Source organism: Chiloscyllium plagiosum, unplaced genomic scaffold (assembly GCF_037043375.1).
Source record: "Chiloscyllium plagiosum isolate Xiang-an unplaced genomic scaffold, Cpla_swu_hap1 HiC_scaffold_29, whole genome shotgun sequence".
NCBI classification, from domain to species: domain Eukaryota; kingdom Metazoa; phylum Chordata; class Chondrichthyes; order Orectolobiformes; family Hemiscylliidae; genus Chiloscyllium; species Chiloscyllium plagiosum.
Genome location: NW_028270167.1, coordinates 41,560,088 through 41,586,855, shown reverse-complemented (window position 1 = coordinate 41,586,855; position 26,768 = coordinate 41,560,088). Strand labels below are relative to the sequence as shown.

General features: G+C 41.8%; 1 protein-coding gene across 2 annotated transcripts in view; it reads right to left on the bottom strand.

Moving 5' to 3' along the window:
* Positions 1–26,768, bottom strand: part of barx2 (BARX homeobox 2) — a 167,237-nt gene that overhangs the window by 40,397 nt on the left and 100,072 nt on the right. The window contains exons 4-5 of one of the 2 annotated variants that reach the window (XM_043676944.2): positions 9,427–9,476; positions 7,634–7,921 (exon numbers count right to left, since the gene is read on the bottom strand). The exons of the other annotated variant lie outside the window; for it this stretch is intronic. Of the exons in view, the coding sequence (XP_043532879.2) occupies positions 7,852–7,921; positions 9,427–9,476 (120 nt within the window). The 3' untranslated portion in view covers positions 7,634–7,851. Of the gene's footprint in view, positions 1–7,633; positions 7,922–9,426; positions 9,477–26,768 lie in introns of those variants that run through there. 2 annotated transcript variants of the gene reach the window in all.

Here is a 26,768-nt window from a genome sequence, read left to right as displayed (position 1 = left end):
TACATTGTGGAGCAATGCTTTTTTTTTATGTACATCAATGGCTTGGGCATGGATACATAGGACTAAATTGCAAAGCCTGTAGACAAAATGCAGCAGTAAAAGGTTCCAGGAAGACCAGCATCCTGACTTGGAGTATATCACTATTTCTTCAGTGTCACTGGATCAAAATCCTGGAATTCCCTCTCTAACGTGGATCTAACTACAGCCTATAGACTGATGCAAGATGACTCATAGATTGTGGAGTTGTTGGTGGTGAGAAGGATTATCAGAGGATACAGAAGGCTATAGATCAGTTGGAGGCCTGGGCAGAAAAATTGCAGATGGAGTTTCATCCAGAAAGCTGTGAGGTGATGCATTTTGGAAGGTCAAGTGCAGGTAGAAATTATCCAGTGAATGACAGAACCCTTAACAGTACACTGTATTGGTATGCAAAGCAATCGGGTGTGCAGGTCCCCAAATCACTGAAGGTGGCAGCGCAGGTAGATATGGGAGTAAAAAAAGACCTATGGCATGCTTGCCTTCATTGGAAGGAGATTGAGTATGAGGATAGACAAGTTTTGCTGTAGCTTTATAGAACTTTAGTTAGGCCACACTTGGAATATTGCATACAGTTCTGGTCACTACATTACTAGAAGGAAGTGCTTTGGAAAGCATACAGAAAATGTTTACTAGAATGTTGCCTGGTATAGGGGATTTTGGTTGTAAAGAAAGGGTGAATAGACTGGATTTGTTTTCAGTGGGGTGCAGGATATTGAGGGTCGACCTGATAGAATGTTATGAATTTGTGAATGGCATGAATAGAGTGGAAAGTATGAGGATTTTTCTCAGGGTGGGGCATCAATTACAAAGTGGGAGGGGGGTGGTGGCGAATGTTTAAAAGAGATGAGCGAGGCAAGTATTTCACACAGAAGGTGATGAGTGCTTGGAACGTGCTGCCAGAGGAGGTGGTAGAAGCAGACGCAAGTGTTCAAGAAACACCTGGACAAATACATGAATAAGAAGGGAATAGAGGGATATGGATCCCGTAAGTGAAGACAATTTGAATATGGAAAGGCAAAATATATTGGCGCAGGATTGGAGGGCCGAAGGGCCTGCTCCTGTGCAGTGTTGCTCTTTGTTCTTTTGTTCTAAGGCAGCTCATTACCACCTTCTCAAGGGCAACTAGGGACTGGTAAGAAATGCTAGTCAATTAGCAATAGTCCCATGAGTGAATAAAAAAACTCTCAGAAAGAACATTTCGGATCCCCACCACTCGAATAAACCAGCCTCCAGTGCAGTCTCAGACAGGGCATTCTACTTGCTAGTTAAAAAGGTATTGTTAATGGGTTTTTTTCCAACATTTTAAATCTGTTCCCTCTGGTTCTCAATCTTTCTACCAATGGGGACAACTCTTCTTTACCTACAGTTCCTTCATGATTTTGAATGCTTCTGTCAAATCTCTTCTCAATCTTTCTTCCTCCAATGAAAACAGTTCCAATTTCTCCAATATGTCTAAGTAACTGAAATTTTTCAACTCCTTGTGAGACTTTCTCTGCACTCTCGCATCTTCCCATCTTTTTAGATTTTTAGATTAGATTACAGTGTGGAAACAGGCCCTTCGGCCCAACAAGTCCACACCGACCCGCCGAAGCGAAACCCACCCATACCCCTACATTTACCCCTTACCTAACACTACGGGCAATTTAGTATGGACTGTGGGAGAAAACCGGAGCACCCGGAGGAAACCCACGCAGACACGGGGAGAACGTGCAAACTCCACACAGTCAGTCGCCTGAGGCGGGAATTGAACCCGGGTCTCTGGCGCTGTGAGGCAGCAGTGCTAACCACTCTAGATTAGATTAGATTACATTACATAGATTACATTACAGTGTGGAAACAGGCCCTTCGGCCCAACAAGTCCACACCGACCCGCCGAAGCGAAACCCACCCATACCCCTACATTTACCCCTTACCTAACACTACGGGCAATTTAGTATGGCCAATTCACCTGGCCCTGCACATCTTTGTGACTGTGGGAGGAAACCGGAGCACCCGGAGGAAACCCACGCAGACACGGGGAGAACGTGCAAACTCCACACAGTCAGTCGCCTGAGGCGGGAATTGAACCCGGGTCTCTGGCGCTGTGAGGCAGCAGTGCTAACCACTGTGCCACCGTGCCGCCCACACTCTGTCGCGTGGTGCCCACTACTGGAGGCAATACTGCAGTCAAAGTAAAACCAATTGTCATGCCCATTCTGAGCTTCAAATTAATTTTCATCTTTTAAAATTGGACACAAAAGGCTGCAAAAGATACCTCCTAAGTTCTTTTGTGGCATGAAACCATGCCTCTGATATAAGAGGTCAACAGGATGAGCGTTCCAGACTGATGTAAATCAATGGTCTTTCCTAAAATCAATTCAAAAGGGTATTGTCAAATTAAAAGGTTAAGACACTGTCTCAAACACTCAAGGATAAGTGATGACCATGACCACCCATGTTATATGGAAGAGCACTTTGAACTTGTTGGGCTATTGTGTTTTCAGTCTGTTTTCAAACTCAGCAAAAGCCGATTGGCAGACAGTTCAAGAAAGCCATCCAAATAGCTGCCGGTAATTCAAACAGCCAAAGTGAAAATAACAATACCTTGTGAATGGGAGTTCCCAGCAGTTCCCAACCTGCGCCAACTCCAAGTTCATCAGAGAACAAATCTGGAAATTCAACTACAGGAAATCTCACATCTGCTGAGAATCTTTCACTTTACAAGATCTTCAAAGCATTCAAACAATCTAAGAAAATATAGACTGGCAATAATGGACACCACAGAATGTAACCAGATACTGAGTTGATTATGATTATACATGTGTCCAACCTATAACCAATCTGTGTGTGTGGTTTTGTGTGTGTGTGTGTGAGAATGAGTGTGTGAGATGTCACATATTAAATTTTGAGTAAATGAGAATACATAACCTCATCAATTTTAAAACTGAAAAAAACATTTGTTACTATTCCTTAATTATTCTGCATTTGATCAATTGACTTAATTTTATTTTAAGTCGTCATTCCTACAAGCTCCCACACCAATAAAATTAAGTAACAGGCCTCTAGATGCTGCGCTTATCCTTGCACACCTTTTCGAACATTTGCAATTGTCCTGTCTTCTAGCATTTACTTGTATTGAATGCAAATTGTAAAATTCTGGACAATGTTTCCACAATTTTCACACTCATGTTTGTCAGTACGATCAGATATATCTCATCCAGTCCTAATACCTTATCAATATCGAATACATCTAGTTCATCTAATACTTCTACTTATTAATGTTTAACCAAGAAAAGGTCTCAACTGTCTTGTCTTTCACTATGGATTTGGCAACATCCTCTTTCTTAGTAATTTCAACTGGAAAACATTCATTTCATATCTCAGCTATTTCCCTACTTTGATTCATAAATTCTATTTTTGTCCACGGTTAGTCACACCCCTCATTTTTGCCACCATTTTACTATTTATACGGACTATGTTAGCTGCCAGTCTTGTCTCATGATCTCCATTTGCTTTTTTAACTTGTTTTGCATTTTCTCTCTGCTTCTTCGTATTGAGCCTTTTATATTGAGCCTGTCATATGTACTTGTCGTCTGCTTATTTTGCTGTTGTTTTGTTTACTTAAGGGATGTAGACATCACTGGCTGGGCCAGTATTTATTTCCCATCCCTATCTGCCCTTGATAAGGTGGTAGTGAGCTGTCTTCTTAAACCAATGCAATCCATTTCATACGGGTAGACCAATAATGTGTGAGGGAGGGAATTCTATGATTCTGACCAAGTATCACTGAAGCAGTATGATGGTTCCAGGTTAGAATGGCAACTGGCTTGGAGGCAAACTTGCAGGTGGTGGTTTTCCTTGGCATTTGTTGACCTCATTGTTCTTGATGGAATTGGCCATTGGTTTGGAATTTGTTTGTAAAGGGGTTTTGATCTATTTCTCCATAACATCTTGTAGGTGGTATACACTTCTGTACATCATCAGTTGAATGTTGAATGTAGTGGGGTGTCAATCAAAGGTGCTGCTTTGTCCTAAATTACATCAAGCTTCTTGAGTGCTGTTGAAGCTCCACTCATCCAGACAAGTGATATTCCATCACATTCCTGTAGATAGTGGACAGTCTTTGGACAGTCAGGAGGTGAGTTACTTCCTGCAGTACTTCTAACCTCTGACCTGCTGCTGTAGTCACAGTATTTATATGGTTAATCCAGCTGTGCTACAGGTCAATGGCGATCTCCAGGGTGTTTATAGTGCAGTATTCAATAACACTATTGAATGTCAAGGGGCGGTGGTTAAATTGTCTCGTGGTAATCCTCAGGGTGTTAGTCTGATTTGTTTATCCTACCATTGACTGTTCTTGATTGGTGTCTTTTTTAAAAACAGCCCACTATTCAGTTAGATTTGCTGATCAGCTTTTGACTCTAATTTATTTGTTTTTACCCCATTGTGATTGGTCATCATCAAATAATTTTTTCACTCTGGATTACTTTATGTTTTTTCTCACAGCTAACCTAAATTTTATGATGTTATAGTCATTGTTGCCTAAATGTTCTGCTGCAGCTGAATAGAGATGTTTCTTTTTAAAAACAGGAGCACAAGTAGAACATTTTGCATGCCGAGCTGCTCTCTCATTTGGTAAGATTCTTGTTGACCTGATAATGCCTTCATTTCTAATTTTCTGCCTACTGTGCCCCATCCCGCTGATACCCTTTGACTGTGTTACTAGGCAAAAACACCTTTCTTAAATATATTCAATAATTTGGGTGGCACGGTGGTGCAGTGGTTAGCACTGCTGTCTCAGTGCCAGAGACCCGGGTTCAATTCCCACCTCAGGCAACTGTCTGTGTGGAGTTTGCACATTCCCCCTGTTTCTGCGTGGGTTTCCTCCGGGTGCTCCGGTTTCCTCCCACAGTCCAAAAACGTGCAGGTTAGGTGAATTGGCCATGCTAAATTGCCCATAGTGTTAGATGAAGGGGTAAATGTAGGGGAATGGGTCTGGGTGGGTTGCTCTTTGGAGGGTCGGTGTGGACTTGTTGGACCGAAGGGCCTGTTTCCACACTAAGTAATCTAACCTAAAAAAGAACTCTCCCTGACCTGCTCTCTGGAGAGATTTCCAACCCTGTGAGTTAAGTGATATCTCCCCATCCCTATTTTAAATGGAGAAATGTTGTTTTTAAAACAGCGTCCCCTAAGTCTAGTGTCTCCCACAAATAGGCAACATCCTCTCAGCAGCCATCCCATTAAATCTTCTCAGGGGGCTTATATGTTTCCATAAGCTACCTCTTAGCCTATCCAGCCTCGCCTCAAAATATTACCCCTTCACCTCAGAAATTAGCCGAGCGAATCTTCTCTGAATTGCATCCTCTGAACTAGTATTTACATCCTTCCTTAAACATCATGAACAAAACTACCCTCCTGTTTCAGTCAGTCACATAATTAACTGATCCATTCATGAAAACCAGTGTGATAACAGCTGCTGAACAAGATGTTTATGTGGGACTAACTCCTGTCTCCTTGTCAAAGTAGATTAGAGTGGTGCTGGAAAAGCACAGCAGGTCAGGCAGTATCCAAGGAGCAGGAAAATCAATGTTTCAGGCAAAAGCCCTTCATAAGCTTTTCCTGATGAAGGGCTTTTGCCCGAAACATCGATTTTCCTGCTCCTCGGATGCTGTGCTTTTCCAGCACTACTCTAATCTTGACTCTGATATCCAGCATCTGCAGTTCTCATTTTTGCCTCCTCATTGTCAAGGTAGTTCTGCTTCCTTCCCAATGTTCTGCCTCAGCTCCATCAATCAAAAACTTTGTTCTTTGGATAAAGTGCAGGCTGCAGTGACCTCTGACATGTTTGGTAACTTTGTTAGATAACTTTCCCCTGGTCTATTCAAGGATCTGAATCAATGTGTTAGAATACCCAAGGTGTCTTTGGATGAAGACCTGAAGGAACTGTTCACCAAACTATATATCCCCTCAGGCCTTAGGTTTCATGTCAATCCTGTGTTGATGTCTTTGTAACAGTCCATCAACCTGCATGGGCCTCTTATAGAACTGGTGCAAGATGGAGGTGTCATGGCTGATAGGAATCTGTGAGCAAGCAGTGAAATTGTGAAAGCTGGGAGATGAGATTCTCCCAGAATACACTGATTATTCCAGGCTAAGTGTGTCTCTGAGGCCGCTGCTCCACAAGTCATAGAGTCATACAGCGTGGAAACAGACTCTTCTGTCCAACCAGTCCATGCTGATCATAATTGCAAACTAAACCAGTCCCACCTGCCTGTGCTTGGCCCATATCCCTCAAACATCTCTTATGCGTGCATTTATCTCAATGTCTCCTAAACGTATAACCGTCCCAGCATCCACCACTTAGAATCATAGTGTCATAGAGGTCTACAGTATGGAAGCAGGCCCTTCAGCCCAACCTGTCCATGCTGCCCAGTTTTCACAATTGAACTTGTCCCATTTGCCCGTGTTTTGTCAACATCCCTCTGTATTTACTCCATATCCATGTATATGTTTAAATATTTTTTAAATGACAAAATTGTACTCATTTCCACCTTTATCCCTGGCAGCCTGTTCGAGACACTCACCACCCTCTGTGTGAAATAATTGCCCCTCTAGACCTTTTTGAATCTCTCCCCTCTCACATTAAATTTATGCCATTTAGTTTTAGACTCCCCTATCATGGGGAAAAGCTGTCTGCTATCCACCTTATCTATGCCTCTCATGATTTTACAGACCTCCATAAAGTCACCCTTAGTCTCCTGCGCTCCAGAGAAAGAAGTCCCAGCCTTTACAAAATCTCCTTATAACACAAACCTTCCAGCCCAGGTAGCATCCTAGTAAATCTTTTCTGCACTCTCTATAATTTAATAATATCCTTTCTGTTGTAGGGTGACCAGAACGGCGTGCAGTTACTCCAAATGTGGCCTCACCAGCTCCTTGTACAACTGCAAGGCATTCTATCTCTTATGCTCAACACTCTGACCAATGAAAGCTAGCAAGTCAAAAGCTTTTTCATCTGCCCTGTCCATCTGTGACATCCATTTTCAAGGAGCTATGATCCTGTACCCTAGGTCTCATTGTTCTAATACACTCTGCAGGGCCCTACCGTTGACTGTATAATTCCAGCCCTGGTTTGCCTTCCACTGGAAGTTCATTCCACACATGAACCACCCTCTATGATAAAAAGTTGCCTCTCCCAATTTTTAAAAAATCTTTCTCATCTTATCTTAAAAATATGTCCCCATGTCTTGAAATCCCTCATACTCAGGTAAAGACACCTGCCATTCAATTATAGATTATAATATCCTTTATGGTCACATGTACTCCTGTACAGAAGTGCAGGAGTGCAGTGAAAAGTTTTACAATGTTGTCTGTTATGGCATCACCTTAGGTACAGGTACCTTGGTACAAATCTTAGATACAAAAGAGGAATAAAAAGAAAAGTAGCTGCATTAGAAAAGTAGTTGTGTTTCAAGAATAAGTTAGAAATAAGACAATCAAGGAATTCACGTTACGGTTGGATAAAAAAAAAAATCTAATTATACATTACACTGCAGCAGCTTAGCGCAGGGGCTTCCCCACGTGATCTGACCAGTCGTACCAGACCCCAGTCCAACAACTGTCCCTCCTCAGCTCTAAGCCTCCAGTCTGCTCCAGACCAGCCCTCAGCAGCTGCAAGGTAAGTTTCAAGACTGCTTCCCCTGCTCTACCCTCAGCCCAGGACTGCTTCCCCTGTGTCTGCTGCTGCTCCAGGACAGCTTCCATGTACCAGTTGCTGCTCCGGGACTGCATTTCCACATCTGCGGCTGATCTGGCACTGCTTAGCCCCATCGGTCACTTCTCTGGGACTGCTTCCTCCACGTTGGCCGCTGCTCCAGGATTCACCTCCAGGGCTTGCCACCCCCTAATACAGAAGGGGGAAAAAAAGAAGAGTGAAAAAAAGAACAGGTAGAGCAGAAGAGCTCCAGCAAGAGGGTGTTACTTTGCTGCCATCTTGCCGGAAAATACCCCTCATTACTTTATAAACTCCTGTGCTCCAGTGAAGAAATTCCCAGCCTATCCAACCTCTCCTTATAACTCAAACCTTCCATGGGTGTCAAATGACATCACCACAGGAAATGACATCACCAACCCAAGGAAACCCAAATGTATAACTAGAAAGCAGGAAACACGAGCAGTGCTTCATCTGGACGCTCACTGAAGATGTTACCTGGTATGGTGACATAATGTCTGAAAATGAACCTTCCAGCTCAGCGAGCAAACTCACACCCAGAACCTTAACCTGAGCTACAAATCTTCTCAAAACTCGCTAAAACCCTCTGTTCCAGCATCATCCTTGTAAATCTCTTCTGAACCCTCTCCAGTTTAATCATATCCTTCCTGTAATGGGGTGACTTGAGCTGGACACAGTACTTCAAAAGAGGCCTAACATCTTGCAGGTCCTCAACATAATGTCCCAATTCATATATTCAAAGGTCTGAGCTGTAAAGGCAAGCATGCAAAATGCCTTCTTAACCACTTTATCTATATAGGATGCAAACTTCAAAGAATTAAGTACCTGAACCAGAGGTCTCTCATATCTGCACACTATCCAAGGCCAAATTTTTAATTGTATAAGTCTTCATTTGTTTGACCTCCCATTTATCCAAATTAAATTCTATTTGCCACTTCTCAGCACATTGACCCAATTGATCAAGATCTTTTTGTAACCTTATATAACCTTCTTCATTGGCCATGATACCACCAATCTTGGTGTCATCTGCAAGCTTACTAATCATGCTTTCTATTTTATCATTTAAGTGGATAAAGAGTGGAGCTGGAAAAATCACAGCAAATCAAATAACATCAGAGGAGAAGGGGATCAACATTTCAGGTTGGAACCTTTCATCAGGAAAGATTCCAACCTGAACCATCGATTCCTCTCCTCCTCCTCTGATGCTGCTTGACCTGCTAAGTTTTTCCAGCTCCACTTTTTATCCACTCTGACTCTCCAGCATCTGCAGTCCTCACTATCTTCATATTCTCATCTAAGTCATTTATATAAATGACAACCAAAAGTGGACAGAGCACCGATCCCTGTTGAATGCCACTGGTCACAGGTCTCCAGTTCAAAATAACACCTTCCACCATCACTCTCTGTCTCCTGTCATTCTGCCTATTTTGTGTCCAATTAGTAAGCCCAACTTGAATCACATGTGATCTCACTTTACTAATTAGTCTATCACGTGGAATCTTGTCAAAGGTTTTACTAAAGTCCAAGTAACAATGACTCCTGCTCTGCCCTCATCAATCTTCTTGGTTAATTCTTCAAAAAACTCAATCAAATTTGTGGGACATGATTTCCCTCATGCAAAACCATGATGGCCACCCCTTATTATTCCTTGTCTCTCCAACAGAAATAAATCCTACCTTTCAGAATCACTTCCAACAACGTACCCCACTGAAGTCAGTCTCAGGTCCTTGTGGAGAAATGTAAGAGGAACATTAAGAGTTAAATCAGACTGAAAGTTGGTGATCTTTTACCATTAATTAATTTCATTATTTTGAAGTATTCTGAGATTTCCAGCCATATTAACAATGTGATACATGTTCTGTTTGCATTGAAGTAATTAATGATAATTGCACACTTAAACAGACAAAGGTACAGGCCTCAGGGATAAGCAGTTTAAAGTGTCAATCACAAAGAACTAAGATGAAGAGGTGGATTTAGTCTGAAACCAGGAATTCATTAACTGATTAAACTAGCTTGCCTTCAGTGTCTAGCACTTAGTGCTGTCAGCCAAGGCCCTATAATCATGATCTGTCATAGCTAAAGGGTCTGGACTAAGATCATAAAACTGTTGGGGTGGAACCTTCTACTGTAGGGTTTATATGTCTGATTATTTAATATGTATCAACAAGACCATGCTTCTCCCTGACATCCAGTTATTATATGAAGCAACTTGGTGCAATAGAATTAATCATGGCCCATCTCTCTGTTATCACATGTTGTGTCAGGTTTTGAGATGATGCCTGGGGTCATTCCTTCCTGATGTGGTGTAACATCTGTTGCTTCATGCTGCATATTTGATGTTCTGTTTGCAGACCCATTGGAAGAACTTGCATCCCATTCCCTTGCTTTGTACTATTGGAGTTTATTTATTGCTGTCAGAATGCGATCTGAGTTGAGGGAATGTTTTGATAGTGATTTATATGGAACCTCACCTTGTCCCTGTGAAGGGATGCTTTGAACAGATTTCAGACTCATGGGAGGAAATGGTGTGCAGTGACTGAGACAGCCTTTAGACCATCTGAACATTTTAAAACATTTACTCTTGGGATGTGAGCATCAGTCATTAAACCAGCTTTGATTATTCACCCTTAGTTGTCCTTAAGATGGCTGTGATGAGCTGCTTTCTTGTACTACCTCAGTTCACATGTTGTAGGTGTACCTACAATGCCACTAGAGAAGGGGTAACCAGATTTGACCCAGTAATAGTAAAGGAGTGGTGATACATTTCCAAGTCAGGATGGTGAATGCTTGGAGGGGAACTTGCAAGCAGTGGTGTTCTCATATATCTGCTGCCCTTATCCGTCTCAGTAGATGGAAGATTATCTTGAAGGAGGCTTGATGAATTTCTGCACTGCATCTTGTGTTTGGCATTCTTGTTGCCAGGTTGGTACAGGAAGGAGTGAATGTCTGTTGTGGATGGAATCCTGATCTGCTTTGTCCTAGATCGTGTGAAGCTTCTTGATTGTTGTTGGAGTTGCACTTATCCAGGCAAGTGGGAGTATTCCATCACACTCCTGACTTTCCTGATGATGGGGTAATCCAGAACCAGGGTTCATAATTTAAGGATAAAGGGTAAATCTTTTAGCATTGAGATGAGGAGAAATTACTTTACCCAAAGAGTGGTAGAATTCACTACCACAGAAAGTTGCTGAGTTCAAAACATTAAGTGTATTTAAGGATGAGGTAGATATAGCTGCAGCTAAAGTGATAATGGAATATGAGGGAAAGCAGGATTACAGTATTGAGCTCAATGACCTACCTGATCATATTGAATGGTCGCGCAGGCTTGAGGGGTTAAATGGCCCACTTTCTTTCTATGTCTCTTATGTTTCTTTGACACGTGCCTTTTTGATGGTGGATGGGCTTTGGGGAGTCAGCTGGTCAGTTAGTCATGACAGGATTCCCACCTTCAGACCTGTTGTTGTAGCCATTGTATTTATATGGCTTGCCCAGTTTAGTTTCTGGTCAATGATGACCTCCAGGATGTCGATAGTGGGGGATTCAGTGATGGCAGGTGGAATGTTGCATAAAGAAAGCTGGAAAACATTTTCATCTGCCTTTATCAATCGGGATAAATTATCCAAAGAAAATCTATCTCAGAGGGTCTTTGAGACCAGGAAATGAAGTCCCAGAAGAATGAGATGTCCAGTATGGATTAGATGTGAAAGTTGGAGAGGTGGGGGTGTCAGGTTATGAGCAGTTGAGAGCAGCAGGTAAAACTGGCAAGAAGTGCAAACTCTGCCATCTCACAAACAGTTTTCAGGAATAGCTCAATCGCCTCATCAGAACATCCAAGATAACAACACTGACAAAGAAACAACCAACTCTTCCTCTTAAAAAAGTCCCAAAAATCTGCCAAAATTTAGTAACTCTGTCTTTTACGTGAAGTAAGTTATTCATTATTCATTTATCAGTTGATTATTGCCGCAGAAGCTGGTCATGCAGAACAATGTGTCCAATTCATTTCTTACTGCTCATGAACTTCTTCTAACTTTCATCTCAACCTATTCATACAATACATTATTTACCTAATTTATGTGTTTGTTATCAGCATCAAAACAATTTGTCATTTCATATGATAGTAAATTACAGGGTCTTAGCACTCCAAATAAAGAAGTTCCTCCAGTTGATTTGTTTGTATATGTTTATACTCTTTGAATTTGTACAGACATGTAGAACTTGCTTTTCTCTTTCCATACTATGAAATACTATTTCAAATGCCCCTCTAAAATGTCCCTTCTCATTTTTCCCTTTACTAAGAAAAGAACTCCAACCTTTTTTAAAGTTGTGCCCTTTCAGTTTTTTATTGTCCTTGCACATTTTTTGCATTTTTTCCAGTATCTCTATTTGATAACATTGAGATAGGAATTATATATAGGCTGGGCTAATTAAATCTCTACATAGATATTACGTAACACCCTAGCTTATGTTAGGATAAGACGTGAAGGGTCAGTTAGGGCGCTTGAGGGTTTTGTGTTAGCCAGGAAAGAGAGAACTAAGAAGAGCCAGGAGGGGACCTGAGAAGTTGTTGGCAGATAGGATGAAGGAAAAACCAAAAACTTTCTATAGGTATATCAGGAATAAAAGAATGACAAGAATAAGATTAGGGCCAATCAAGGATAGTAATGGGAAGTTGTGCGTGGAGTCTGAGGAGGTAGGAAAAGCGCTAAATGTATATTTTCATTGTCTTTATCCAGTGTGAATACCAATGTTATCAAGGAGAATACTGAGATTCAGGCTACTAGACTAGATGAGATGAGACTCACAAGGAGAGGTATTAACAATTCTGGAAAGTGTGAAAATAGATAACTTCTCTAGGCCAGATGGGATTTATTCTAGGATTCTCTAGGAGGCCAGGGAGGAGATTGCCGAGCCTTTGGCTTTGATCTTTATGTCGTCATTGTCTACAGGAATAGTGCCAGCAGACAGGAGGATAACAAATGTTGTCCCCTTGTTCAAGAAAGGGAGTAGAGACAACCCTGGAAATTATAGACCAGTGAGCCTAACTTCAGTTGTGGGTAAAGTGTTGGAAAAGGTGATAAGAGATAAGATTTATAATCATCTCGATAGGAATAAGTTGATTAGGGATAGTCAGCATGGTTTTGTGAAGTGTAGGCATGCCTCACTAACCTTATTGAGTTTTTGAAATGGTGACCAAACAGGTGGATGAGGGTAAAGCGGTTGATGTGATGTATATGGATTTCAGTAAGGCATTTTAGTAACGTTCCCCATGGCAGGCTATTGTACAAAATACAGAGGCATGGGATTGAGGGTGAATTAGTGATTTGGATCAGAAATTGGGGAGCTGAAAGAAGACACGGTGGGGTGGTTGATGGGCCATGTTCATCTTGTAGTTCAGTTACTAGTGACGTACTGTAAGGATCTATTTTGGGGCTGCTGTTGTTTGTCATTTTTATAAATGACCTGGATGATGGCGTAGAAGGATGGGTTACTAAATTTGTGGATGACCCTAAGATTGGTGGAGTTGTTGATAGTGCGGAAGGATGTTACAGAGGGACATAGATAAGCTGCAAAACTGGGCTGAGAGGTGGCAAATGGAGTTTAATGCGGGAAAGTGTGAGATGATTCACTTTGGAAGGAGCAACAGGAATAAAGAGCAGGTCTTATTATGAAAGACTGATGGTTTTAAGGCTATTTTTGTTAGAGAGAAGAAGGTTGAACAGTGCCTTATTTGAGACATATAAGATAATTAGAGGGTTAGATAGGGTGGACAGTGACAGCCTTTTTCCTCGGATGGTGATGGCTAGCACAAGGGGGTATAGCTTTAAATTGAGGGGTGACAGGTATAGGACAGAGGTAGTTTCTTTACTCAGAGAGTAGTAGGGATGTGGAACGCCCTGCCTGTAACAGTAGTAGGCTCGCCAACTTTAAGGGCATTTAAATGGTCTTGGATAGACGTATGGATGAAAATGGAATAGTGTAGGTTAGATGGGCTTTAGATTGGTTCCACAGGTTGGCGCAACATCGAGGGCTGAAGAGCCTCTACTGTGCTGTAATGTTTTATGTTCTATTTACCTGAGGTTTTCAATTCTGTTCTGCAAAAAATGAACCATAGTTGCATTTTTTATGATCTTGTTTACCTATGTTACTTCTTTTAATAATTTTTTAATCTGTCTCCTCCATCCTTTTGTGCTTCTCTTGCTTACTCTAAACCTAGCCTTAATCCAATTTAGGCTCTACTCTTCAAAGAATAATTGACTTCATAATTTTTCAGTTTCTTTGTTTCTGCTAGATATTACCTTTGCCAATCTGTTGACTTCCCACTAGCTTTGATTGTGAGTAATTCATCATTACTGTCTCATTTTGGCATTAATGATTTGAGGTAATCCAATTCTCCTCGAATTGTCAAAATTGTACATTATCTTTAGCTGCTGACTACAAATATATCAACCTTCAAAATAAACATATGCATTTATACAGTACACAACATCAGGATGTTGCAAAACACTTACAGCCAACTAAATACTTTTTTGATGTGTAGTTATGCGGAAACACAGTAGCCATATTTGTCTGCAGTAAATTCTCACAGTCAGCAACCTGACATTGATCGGCTTGTCTGTTTTTGTGAAGTTGATTGAATGAAAAATATTGTGACACTAGGTAAAACTCCCCTACGTTTCTTTGAAATAGTGCTATGTAATATTCAGAAAGAAGACAATGCCTCAGATCTTAGATGAGAGCTAACACATCCTACATTGCAATTCTACTGCGCTGGAATGGCAGTCAGGAATTTGTGTTCAAACCTCTGCAGTGGAGCTTTAGCCCACAACCCTAACAAGAAAGTTACTAATTGAGCCAACAGTGGCACAGCAATGAAAATATTTAGATGTAGATCAGAGAGGGGACAAAGTTACCTAACATGTCACCTGTAATCATATCTAATCCTCACTCATTCTCGGGAATGTTAGAACTGTTTTGGATCTGAGTTCACTTTGATTTCTTCATTGTTATTTTTATAAATGATCCTTCTCTGTAAATTTGGTACAAAGATTGAGAGCATTGAGATGCTCAGAAATTAATGATTGCCTGTTTTAGAGACAGAAAAAGATCATGATTTGCTGTCAACTTACATGTGATTGGTGGTAAATGCAGTAGCAGTGATTTTATTGAACTGCAGCATTTCCAGGAGCAGGTAACAATTTTTCAGCTACCTGCAGGGAGCTCTAGATCAATTGGAGGAGTATTTCGATATTCCCATTTCTTTAGCTTGGTGTTTATAATCACAGCCTTCATGGAGCCCCATGACTCAGATATTTCCAGATTATTGAGGGGTTTGGAAACAGTGGACTAATCTTCCTCATGTACTTCACTCTTCCAGACAGTCTCTTCAAATATGTCAGTATCCATGTCCCCTGCAATATTTTGTTGTTGGGCATGGTCAGACTTTTTTTGTAATGCACTGTGTTTGAATGGATGCATGGGTGTAGAATTTAATCTGAAACAAGCCCTATGCAGTGCCCTGCATGTTGCTGAGTGGTTGTCCCTCCAGATCTACCCCTGAGGGCAAGGGCAGGTTCTCATAAATCTGAATCCACCTTGTGGGAAGGAGCTCTGCTGTGGATCTGACAGCCTTAGTCTTAAATCGAACAGAGTGTTTATTGTCTCTTGGCCCCTCCAGGGCTGGGTGTTCCCTTTTGTCTTCCACTCTGTTTCTCTCAAGATAATCATCAATCCATGCAAATGTGGTTTATTATTATCTGTGATCTAACCGGTTAGTTTGTTAATTGTTTAGTAATTGTTTCAGCATGTTCTCCACATTATTGACGGACAGATTCAATATTTAAATGAACAGCTTGAAAATAACCACGTCTTTCCAGAACTATATTGGTAAATCAGAGACAAAACCTTCAATTGCAATGAATCTATTCCCTCTCGTGGTAATTTCTTTGTGAATTCCCATGCGAAAATCATATAAGGAATCCCAAAGTATTAGTATGAATGATATTTTCAGTGACACCTGCAGAAAATAGAGAGATTCAAAGAAATTCAGCATCAGGTCATGTCGAAACTAAATACTGAAATTGTCAAAACTTGAGCCTTGCTATTTACTTTCATCCATTTAAGCCTCTATTAAGCCTCTAATATTTCCTCCCATCAAAACTTGCATTCTAATTTTTTAAAAGAAATTCTTCTCATCTTTTAACTTTTTATCAAAAACCTGCCTGAAACACAATAACATCAACTTAAAATAATTTCACTTAGATAAATTTTTGAATGGAAGTTATTTCTATGTATTACAGGTAAGCTCCATTATATCATGATGGTGGGTCATAACTTCAACTTCTAATAGGATGTGTCTTTTTAAAAACAAAAATGTAAGTCAAGCCTGGTTGATAATGTAACTCTTAAGATTGGAATTCATTGATTGCTGAACAATTCCCTGTGTGAACCATGTTGCACCATGTAGAGTGCCAATAAAGCTTCAAAGAGAAAGGCCTCAAAGGCAGAGGTGCAAGACAATCTTATTATCTCCTCTCAGCAAGAAATTGTCTTCCTTAGGTTGTAGTCCAGTCTGTGGACATGAGTCAAAGACATGTTTGTGTTTTACACTTCCAGGAATATACAAAAACGTGGTTAAAAACCAACTGCAATCTAAGTCCATTGGATAGTGGTTGACGTGCCTTTGTGGTCTTGTGTGTCATGAAGTTCACAGCTTGAGGACAACAATTAGACACACCTGTGCCACAGGTAAAAGGAATAGAATGTCTCTCTCTCTAAGTGTTAGGACCTGTTCAGCAAATCAGTCATTTTCAAAAATGAAATAGGGCAAAACAATTTCAGTTAATTGCAAAGCCAAAAGCAGCACTTCCCATATTCACACAATATAATGGTAGCAACAATCTGCTGTCTATTGTTCACAAACAATCTAGAGACTGATCCATACATTTTTATCTTTCATTAGGCTCATTTATTATTTCTACTCCGAGCAAATGTAGTCATATTATCACTGCTTCTCACATTTAGTAATAAATAAGCTCACTCTCTCTTTAACTCAAGAAAGCCTGGTTAATTTGTTCTTTCTAAAATAAATTTATTTAGTGCGGAAGAAAGTCATCCAAAACAGAATGGGTGTTTTTGAATTAACCTCGTTGCAACTATTGGAAGGGTCAGATCAATAAAGAATGGGTGGTCAGTTCACTCTTCCTCACCTGGGGCATAACACTTTGGGATGTCCTGGCAGGAGCCATAATGAATTGGGGAATCCCACCTGGGGATTGGCTGAAACAATTAAAATCCATCCCTCTAATACTATCATTCTCTTTCATGTCAACATAGGAAATAAGAGAAGTAAGCCATTCAACCCCTCAAGGAGAAAGTGAGGACTGCAGATGCTGGAGATCAGAGCTGAAAAAATTTTGCTGGAAAAGCGCAGCAGGTCAGGCAGCATCCAAGGCGCAGGAGAATCGACGTTTCGGGCATGAGCCTTTCTTCGGGCTCATGCCCGAAATGTCGGTTCTCCTGCTCCTTGGATGCTGTGTTCATTCAACCCCTCAAACCTACTCTGCCATTCATGCTGATCTTCTACCTCAATGCCATTTTTACACCTCATTTGGCCACGTCTCTCATTACCATTAAAAGGCTATCTCTGGTAGTGCAATGATTCCAAAATCCTTCCTTGAAGTACTCAGACTGTTTATCAAAGGCCATCCCTTAGACCTATAATCCATTTGTATCAATTTGGAGGATGTTGGTGTCATTGGCAGGGCCAGCATTTATTGCCCATCCTTAGTTACCCTTCAGAAGGTGATCTGACGAAGGGCTTATGCCTGAAAAGTCAACTCTCCTGCTCCTTGGATGCTGCCTGACCTGCTGTGCTTTTCCAGTGCCACACTTTTTGACTGATTTCCAAAATCTGCAGTCCTCACTTTCTCCTTCAGAAGGTGGTGAGCTGTCTTCATGAACTGCTGCAGTCCATGTGCTGTAGGTAGACCCACAATGCCACTAAGGGATGATTTCCAGGATTTTAACCCAGCAAGAGTGAAGGAACCACAATATATTAGAAGGCAACTTGCACATCGTAGTGTTCACACATATCTTCTACCTTTGCCATTCTACATGAAAGTGGTTGTGGGTTTGGAAGGTGCTATCTAAGGAGGCTTGAATTTCTGCATCGCATCTTGTAGATAGTACACACTGCTGCTGCTGACCATTGGTGGTGGAGGGAGTGAAGTTTGTTGAGGTGAGCCACTCAAATGGACTGCTTTGTCCTGGATAGGGTAAAACTACTTGAGTGCTATTGAAACTGCACTCATCCAGGTGAGTGGGGAGTATTCCATTACACTCCCTTCTTCCGTCCTGTAGATGGTGGACAGGCTTTGGGGAGGTGAGTTACTCACTGCAGTATTCCTATCCTTTGACCTAATCTTGTACCCACTACATTTATATGGTTCAGTTTCTGGTCAACAGTAATCCCCAGGATGTTGATAGTGGAGGATTCACTTATGGTAATGTCATTGAATATCAAGGGGCATTTTTTGGAGATGGTCATTGCCTGGCATTTGTGTGATGTGAATGTTATTTGCCACTTGCCAGCCCAAGCCCACATATTGTCCATAAGACCATAAGAATAGGAGCAGAATTTAGGCCATTTGGCCCATCATGGCTGATAGGTTTTTCAACGCCATTTTCCCACCTTCTCCCAATGATCCCCTTGGCAATCAAGAAATTATCTGTCTCTGTTTTAAATATACTCAATGACCTGGCCTCCACAGATTCATTACTCTCTGGCTGAAGAAGTTTCTCCTACTCCATCCCTTTGCAGTTTTGAATTTTCTGTCCATTTAGAAAATAGCCCATGTCTTTATTCCTCCTACCAAAGTGCATGACCTCAGACTTTCCCATGCTGTATTTGATCTGCCACTCCTTTGCCCACTCTCTGAACCTGTCTAAACCTTTCTGCAGCCTCTCCACTTCCTCAAAATTACATCTCCCTCCATCTATCTTTGTATCATCTGCAAACTTAGTCAGAATGCCCTCAATTCCTTCACCCAGATCATTCATGTATAAAGTGAAAAGTTGTGGTCCCAACACTGAGCCTTGCTCAGATAAAAGGGTCCTTCCAACCTGAGAAGGACCCTTTTATCCCCTCTCTCTGCCTTCTGCCAGACAGTCAATCTTCTATGCATGCTAATAACTTGCCTCTAACACTATGAGCCCTTGTCTTACTCAGCAGCCTCCTGAGTGGCACCTTATCAAAGGCCTTCTGGAAGTCCAAATGGATAACATCCATTGGCCCTCCTTGGTCTAACCTGCTCATTACCTCCTCAAAGAATTCTAGTAGATTTGTCAGGCATGACCTCCCTTGATAAAACTATGCTGACTTTGCTCTATTTTATCATGTACTTCCAAGTATTCAGAAACTTCATCCCTCATAATGGCCTCCAAAAACTTACCAACGACTGAGGTCAGACTAATTGGCCCATGATTTACTGTCTTTTGCCCCCCCTCCCTTCTTAAACATGGGGGTTACATTTACAATTTTCCAGTCTTCTGGATCCCTCCCTGACTCCAGTGATTCCTGAAAGATCACTACTGAAGCCTCCACTAACTCTTCAGCTATCTCCTTCAGAAGTCTGGGGTGTAGTCCATCTGGTCCAGGCAATTTATCCACTTTTAGACCTTTCAGTTTCACTAGCACCATTTCCTTGTTGATGGACACTATGTTCATCTCTGCCCTCCCAACTCTCTTGAATTTTTAGGATATTACTCATGAAGACTGACGCAAAGTACTTATTCAGTTCCTCAGCCATTTCTTTGCTCCCCATTGCTACTTCTCCAGCATCATTTTCCAGCGGCTCAATATCCACTTTTGTTTCTCTTTTGTCCTAGTCTTTTTGCACTTGTATGTGGACTACTGCAGTATTAGAAGAAAGTGATGACTGCAGATGCTGGAGATCAGAGTCGAGAGTGTGGTGCTGTAAGAGCACAGCCGGGCAGGTAGCATCCGAGGAGCAGGAGAATCGACTTTTCAGGCATAAGCCCTTCATCAGGAATGAAGTTTGTGGGGTAAGTGGACTGAGAGATAAATGGGAGGGGTGTGGGGTTGGGGATGATAGCTGAGAATGTAATAGGTAGATGGAGGTGGGAATGAAGGTGATAGGTCGGAGAGGAGGGTGGAACGGATAGGTGGGAAGGAAGATGGTCAGGTAGGGCAGTTCAAGAGAGTGGGGCCAAGTTGGAAGTATGGATCTGGGATAAGGTGGGGGGAAGGGAAAATGAGGAAACTGGTGAAATCCATATTGATCCCATATGGTTGGAGGGGCAGTATTGGAGGAGTCATGAATGGTGCTGGACATTGTGCAATAATTGGTGAACATCTGACCAAATGACAGAGAGAATGTCTTTGATGAAACAGTTGAAGATGAATATTGCCACTAACACAGTGAAGTTAATACATTCACAGAATAGTTTTTCAAATGGCAAGTATAACAAATGGCATGTTTGTGCACTTTACAAGGAAGAATGGGAGCCACAGAAAGCTTTAAAACAATGGTCTACATGAGGTAGAAAAGGAAAGGGGATGAAGTAGAATTGGGGTAGAAGATGGGGAAGAGGACAGAAGGGGGAACAGGATCGAGTTTGGGGGTTTGAGTGAAAACATGGACTGAGGCAGGGTTTGTTACAAGGACAAGACCAGAAGTGGGGGCAAGTTGTTGGGGATGAGTGCAGAGGATGGATTGGGGTGGGAGTACGGGCAGGATTTGGAGGATAAGATCTGAGACAGATCAACTTACACAGCGATGTGCCAGGGAACCAGAGTTAGTATTGGTAACCTCTGCTACCTTCAGCAGAAATCTCTTGATTCCAGTGGTTACTGCTCCCTCACCTTTCCTCAGCCACTTTCCTTATTCCCATTCCTCTGGTGTCCTCCCCATGCTGAGTTAACTGCATTTTTCTTTCTAATATGAAACTGTTTCAAATTCTGCCTAAACATCCAAGAGTACCATTAGCCTCTTGTTACATCTTGGTTAATGCTTTCAATAAAGAGAATATGTTATTTCAATGTTATCATTAACATAGTGCTTAAATAAACAGTCAGCAAGCAGCACACAGTTAGGATTGTCACTCACATTTGTGAATTTTCTCTGGCAGTCTCTAATAGCCTCGGGACTGCAGTCTGTGAAAGGCTGGATAAACACAGCATCAGGCATCCCACAGAGTCCCTATTTCAGGGCCCAGGGCTGGAGAGGTTTCATCCATTTTGAGACAGAGCAGCTGGCACAGTCAGCAGAGGATGGCAGAATTCTCCATCATTGACGTTTTTTTCAGGTCCTGGATCATCTATTTGTGTTGGGCCCAGGTCCGCAGTTGGCACTGTGATTACCCACCTCCATGGCCAGCCCCACCGAACCCGGCCTCCTGTAGGGCAGTTTATTTGGTAAGATACAGGGAGGAAGATCAGCTGCCTCAGTGAGGACCTCCAGCAAATTTCAGAGAGTTGCCTTCTGTCCCTGGGAGCATCAGCCCTACCCCATGATCTTCCCCATGCAGCCATCTCCACAATGGAAGCCATGGCTAGTACTTATCTTTGAGGGCTCCAAGATGTGTTCAGCACCATACTACGGACATTGAGCCCCACCTTCCAAACCACTCCTGCACAGTGAATCAGATCATTTCCAATAGTGACTCACAAGCAGGAACTCAACTAGCAGACCAGGTTCCAAAATAAGAATTACCCCACTGGACTGACTGCTACCTTTTCAACTACTGTGATCAGGTTCTAAATCATTCAAATCCCAGGCTCAGCTTTTGGATTCATAAAGATTACATTCCCTACGGTGTGGAAACAGGCTCTTCTGCCCAACCAGTCCATACCAACCCTCCGAAGCGTAACCAACCCAGACCCATTTCCCTCTGACTAATGCACCTAACACTATGGGCAATTTAGCATGGCCAATTCACCTGACCCGTACATCTTTGGACTGTGGGAGGAAACCAGAGCACCTGGAGGAAACCCACACAGACACAGGGAGAATGTGCAAACTCCGTGCAGACAGTCGCCTGAGGCTGCAATTGAACATGGGACCCTGGTGCTGTGAGGCAGCAGTGCTAACCACTGAGCCACTGTGCCACCCCCAAAGACCCTTAGGTATCACCCAAAGCCTCACCTATTTACAGGGCCAGGCCTGTGGAGTGTGGAATGCAGAGCCATGTGTGTTTGTGGGAAGTGGGGAGCAAGCTGAATTCAACTCCTCAAATACATCCTGTCATTAGCTTGATACAACCTTGTGGCTAAGGCTCCTATTGTTCTGACTGCTCTGTCCCACTACTGGGAATTTGCAACAGCTGTTTACAGATCACTTTACTGAAAAAATAAATTTGCTTTAACATCACAATCCGATTTTAGATGTTGTATTTAATTTGTTTGGAAACAGAAACACAAACCCCTGATGTATTTTCTTAGAAAATTTGAAAAATGTTAACTGTGTCTTTGGAACAGTGCCCATTTTAAATAAGAATTCTTTTTTCAAGCTATTGCATTTGCCTTACGGCTGAATGACAGATTATTAACTATTTAATCATTGATATATTGTTTATTACCTGCAATTGAAAACTGTCATGTCATACAAATTACGCCTCTGGCAGTGAGATATTCAAAGGGAGGTTGCTAGTTTCGTACACAATGACTTCACAGCAGTAAATTTGCTTTAAACATTAGAATGCGAAACTTTTCACTCAGTGCCTGTTTTACTCAGTATCTCTTTCACTCAGTATTTCTTTTGTTCAATATCTCTTTTGCTCAGTGACTCTTTCACTCAGTAACTCTTTCACAAACAGTATCTCTTTCACTCACTATCTCTTTCACTCTGGAACTCTCTCACTTAATATCTCATTCACTCCATAATTCCTTCACTCAGTATCTCATTCGCTCAGTATCTCTCTTTCCCTCAGTATCTCTTTTACAACAAGTCTGACTACCCCTGACACAAAAGACCAATTCAATATTTTGCTTCACAGATAATGATATTGATGTTTACTTTTTATATAAAGTGAGATCCTGCAAGTGACTTGCTCTCCCGGCACAGAAATGTTTGTCAGTGAGATGAAAGTGGAGCAAAAACCTTTTATTTCAACGATAATTGCAATTGGAAAATGCTGCAATGATCAGTTCAATGATTCCAGCTGTCTTGAAATTAAACTCCTTCTATTCAAGCAAATACTCTTGGCAAGAAAACTAACCAGAACCTAATGTGGAAAGCTTTACAAACTCTTTGTAAGCCTCCATTTACAACATGCAGCTGAAACATGAGGAACTGTGTTTGGGTTAACAAAGAAACCTGTGCCAAACTCGGGAAATCGGGTCTATGTTTGAGTCACAGTGAGGGGTCTGGGTCTGGATCTGAGTGGGGGCTACATTTAAGAATTGGAGCTGAGTCATATTTTGGTACAGCAGCCACCAGCAAAATTATATGTCTGGTTTGTCAATTCAAATCTTCAGCAGGAATGCAGAGTAACTAATTATGGGACTGGCTCTTAATTTAGTTCAATGATGATCCCTCAATTCAGTCTCTCTTGTTTTGTTTCATTCCTAATGACAGTTTCAGTTCACTAAGTACCTTGAAATATCTGAACAGCTGCCAGGAAAATATGTCTTTCATCAACTAAACTGCAACACGACACTCAACACACAGCTCACCTTCTCTAAGTACAAGAATATTTCACAGAATCTGACAATACATCACAATGCCTTCATTCCATTTGTAACACTTAATTTGTTGAATAACCTTCACCAAAAACGCAACAAAAGTATTCAGTAAAACAATAATTATATCTTGTTCAGAAAATATTGTAGCAGCCAAAGCTCAGATTTGTGAGCACTGAAAAAGTTACAGCTCATACAGCAAATAGTGCAGATCAATGTTAATTGATTTGATTAATAGCCATGATTAAGGCATGGTTGCAAAGTGACCAAAGTTAAGAACTAAATCTTTCCTGCTGCAAGTGAGATATGAAGGTGGTGGACATGAACACTGACAACAGTGAGACAGACTCTGACGGCTGTGACTTCTGGAGGCTGAGTGCTCTAAAGGGCATTTTACAAATCGAATAGGAATGGAAAGTGCCGCTGGCTGAGAAGAGAGCCAGAAGAAAATTGAGGCCAATGAATCATGCAATCAAGAGTGTGGTGCTGGAAAAGCACAGCAGGTCAGGCAGCATCTGAGGAGCAGGAAAATTGACATTTTGGGCATCAGGAATCGTAGTGATTCTGGCTGTGCTAACAGGGGCGGACATGGTGTCACGAGCGGTGAGGGTAATGTTACTGTTGGGTACTCGGCTGCAGACGTCACTGGCTGTGGGCCGTGCGGGGGCATCAAGGGTGGACATGACTTTACCGATTGCCTTGGCGGTTGTGGAAGGACCGGCCGTGTGGCTAATGGCGTCTGGGTGGTTCCAGAGGCCAGGAGAAGGTTCTGGAAGGTTTGAGGAAACCTGTATGGAGGGAAGTACATGAAAGTTTGTTTAGCTTACTTATTTTTATGTCTGATGCAGTAGAGAAATACCATTTGTTAAGCGCATGTATCCTCCTGAGGATGTAGAAATACAAGAGGTCTGCTGCAGGTCTGGGAAAGTGAGACTTTGAGCTGGGGCAGGACTGACTGCAGGTAGAGTAAATGGTGGTGCTTGGCTGATAGCTTGGAGCAGAGGATTCGGAAAAAGAATCGTTGTTGAAAGTTTTGGATTTGTAGTGTGTGCTCGGTATCCTGTTCAGCTCCAAACTGGGTTGTTGTAAATGTGGTCCGGAGTTCATGTGGAATCAGATAGTTCTGTAGGCAGGTACTGAGGAAGGAGATGTGGCTGTGGTAGTGAGTCTGCTTCAGGACGTAGCTGACAAGCTTCAGGGGAGAGGAGAGGACCGGGGGTTGGGTGGGTACAGTGAGAGAGGGATTCACTAAGATCTTTGTAGAGAGAGAAGAACTTCTTCAAGGTAGGCATCCTTGGAAGAGGCTGCACAGTCGGGTTATAATCAACTGGGAGAAAGTGAGGACTGCAGATGCCGGAGAACAGAATCAAGAGTGTGTTGCTGGAAAAGCACAGCAGGACAGGCAGCACCCAAAGAGCAGGAGAATCGATGTTTTGGGCATAAGCTCTTCATCAATGAATCATGCACCTTCCTTTGCAGCAAGTGCTGCAGAGTTGCCATCCCAGAATGAACCACATCAAGCAGTCCAAACCAACACTTTATAAGACGGAAGACTGCCACATTCTCCTAATGCTTCTGTTTTAGAATAAATAGCTACATTGAAAATGATAATAAAGACAATTGACAAATCTGGCTCAAAGGATTTTGTCTCAAAAATCAAGATGCAGAAAGAATTTGGAATAAGCAAACAATTCCCAAGAAGCAGAAAACTTTGATCTATGTTTATAGTGTCTCTCTAACAGATGTTGCAACTTGGCTGGAATATAAATCCAGAAATTCAAGGTGTATGTAGTAGGGGAAGGACAGTAATTAAGGAGTTCAGCAAAAAAGGATGAGGAAATTAATGAAGAGCAAGAAAGAGACATACCAACATATTATAAATGTTTCAAAGGAAAGAAAGTAAGAAGAAATTAGTGGAAATAAATATCAGACTATCAGAGGGAGAGACAGGGAATAACAAAATGGCAGACGCATGAAATAAATACTTCGACAAGAAAGAAGATTAGAAATAAACAGGTTACGTTTTGGTTTGCACTTTTATTTGCCCCACGAGTCAGTTCATAGAATCCTTAGTGTGGAAAGAGGCCATTTGGCTCATTGAGTCTGCACCAACCCTCTGAAGAGCATCCCACCCAGACTCACACCCCTGCCCTATCCCCATATTTAGAATGGTTAATCCACCTAATCTACACATCCCTGTACACGACAGACAATTTAAATGGTCTGCATGGTCTGTCCACCTAATCTGCATATTTTTGGTCAATGGGAGAAAACTGGAGCACCCGGACGAAACCCAAGCAGACACGGGGAGAATGTGCAAACTCCAAACAGACAGTCACCTGAGGCTAGAATCGAACCTGGATCACTACTGTGAGGCAGTAGTGTTAAATACTGAGCCCCTTGTTCTTGAGTGGCTGCTGTCTACATTGGCACCAATTTTCCACTCAGCAATAAGAAGAGCTGAATACTATTTAAATAGAGTGAGATTGCAGAAGGCTGCAGCATAGCAAGATTTATGAATCCTTATCCATAAATCACAAAACCTCCGACCCAAGTTTAGTGGGAAGGCAAATGAAATGTTGGCCTTTAGTTCAAAAGAAATGGGATATAAAAAATAGGAAAGTCTCACCAAAACTATGCAAGGCACTAATCAGAACATACCTAGAAACTGTGTTCAGTTTTGAGTTTCTTATTTTAGGGAAGATGGACTGGTATTAGAGGCAGTCCAGCAATCCTCTTGAGAAGATGCTAAGTAGGTCACACCTATGCTCGTTAGAGTTTAGAAGAATGAAAGGTGGCCTTTTTGAAACGTGCAAGATTCTTAGAGGACATGATACGCTCAATGTGGAGAAGTTGTTTCCCTTTGTGGGAGAGTCTAAGACCAGAGGGAATAATCTCAGCGAAAAGGATCACTCTTTACTGCAGAGGGCTGTTGAGGTTGGGTCATTAAGTATGTTCAAGGCTGAGATAAACAAATCTTTAATCAGTAAGGGAATCAGGTTTTAAGGGGAAAGGCCGGGTAAGTGGAGTTAATTATCAAATCAGCCAAGATCTTATTTATTGGCAGTGCAGACTTGATGGGCTTAAAGGCACCCTTCTGTTCCTGTATCTCATGGTTTTAATGTTCTGATCACATTGCTTTTGTGAATGAAAATTCCTCCGACCGGATGCTGCTGCTTCTGTTGGGGTCTTTCTAATCCTGGTTGTCAAAAAATGTGCAGTGCAGAGCCCACCTAACATCATTGAAGTGGAATAGAATCAAGTAAATAGAGGACGACTAGCTTTTCATGGTATCATCTGTCTTCTTTAGACGAT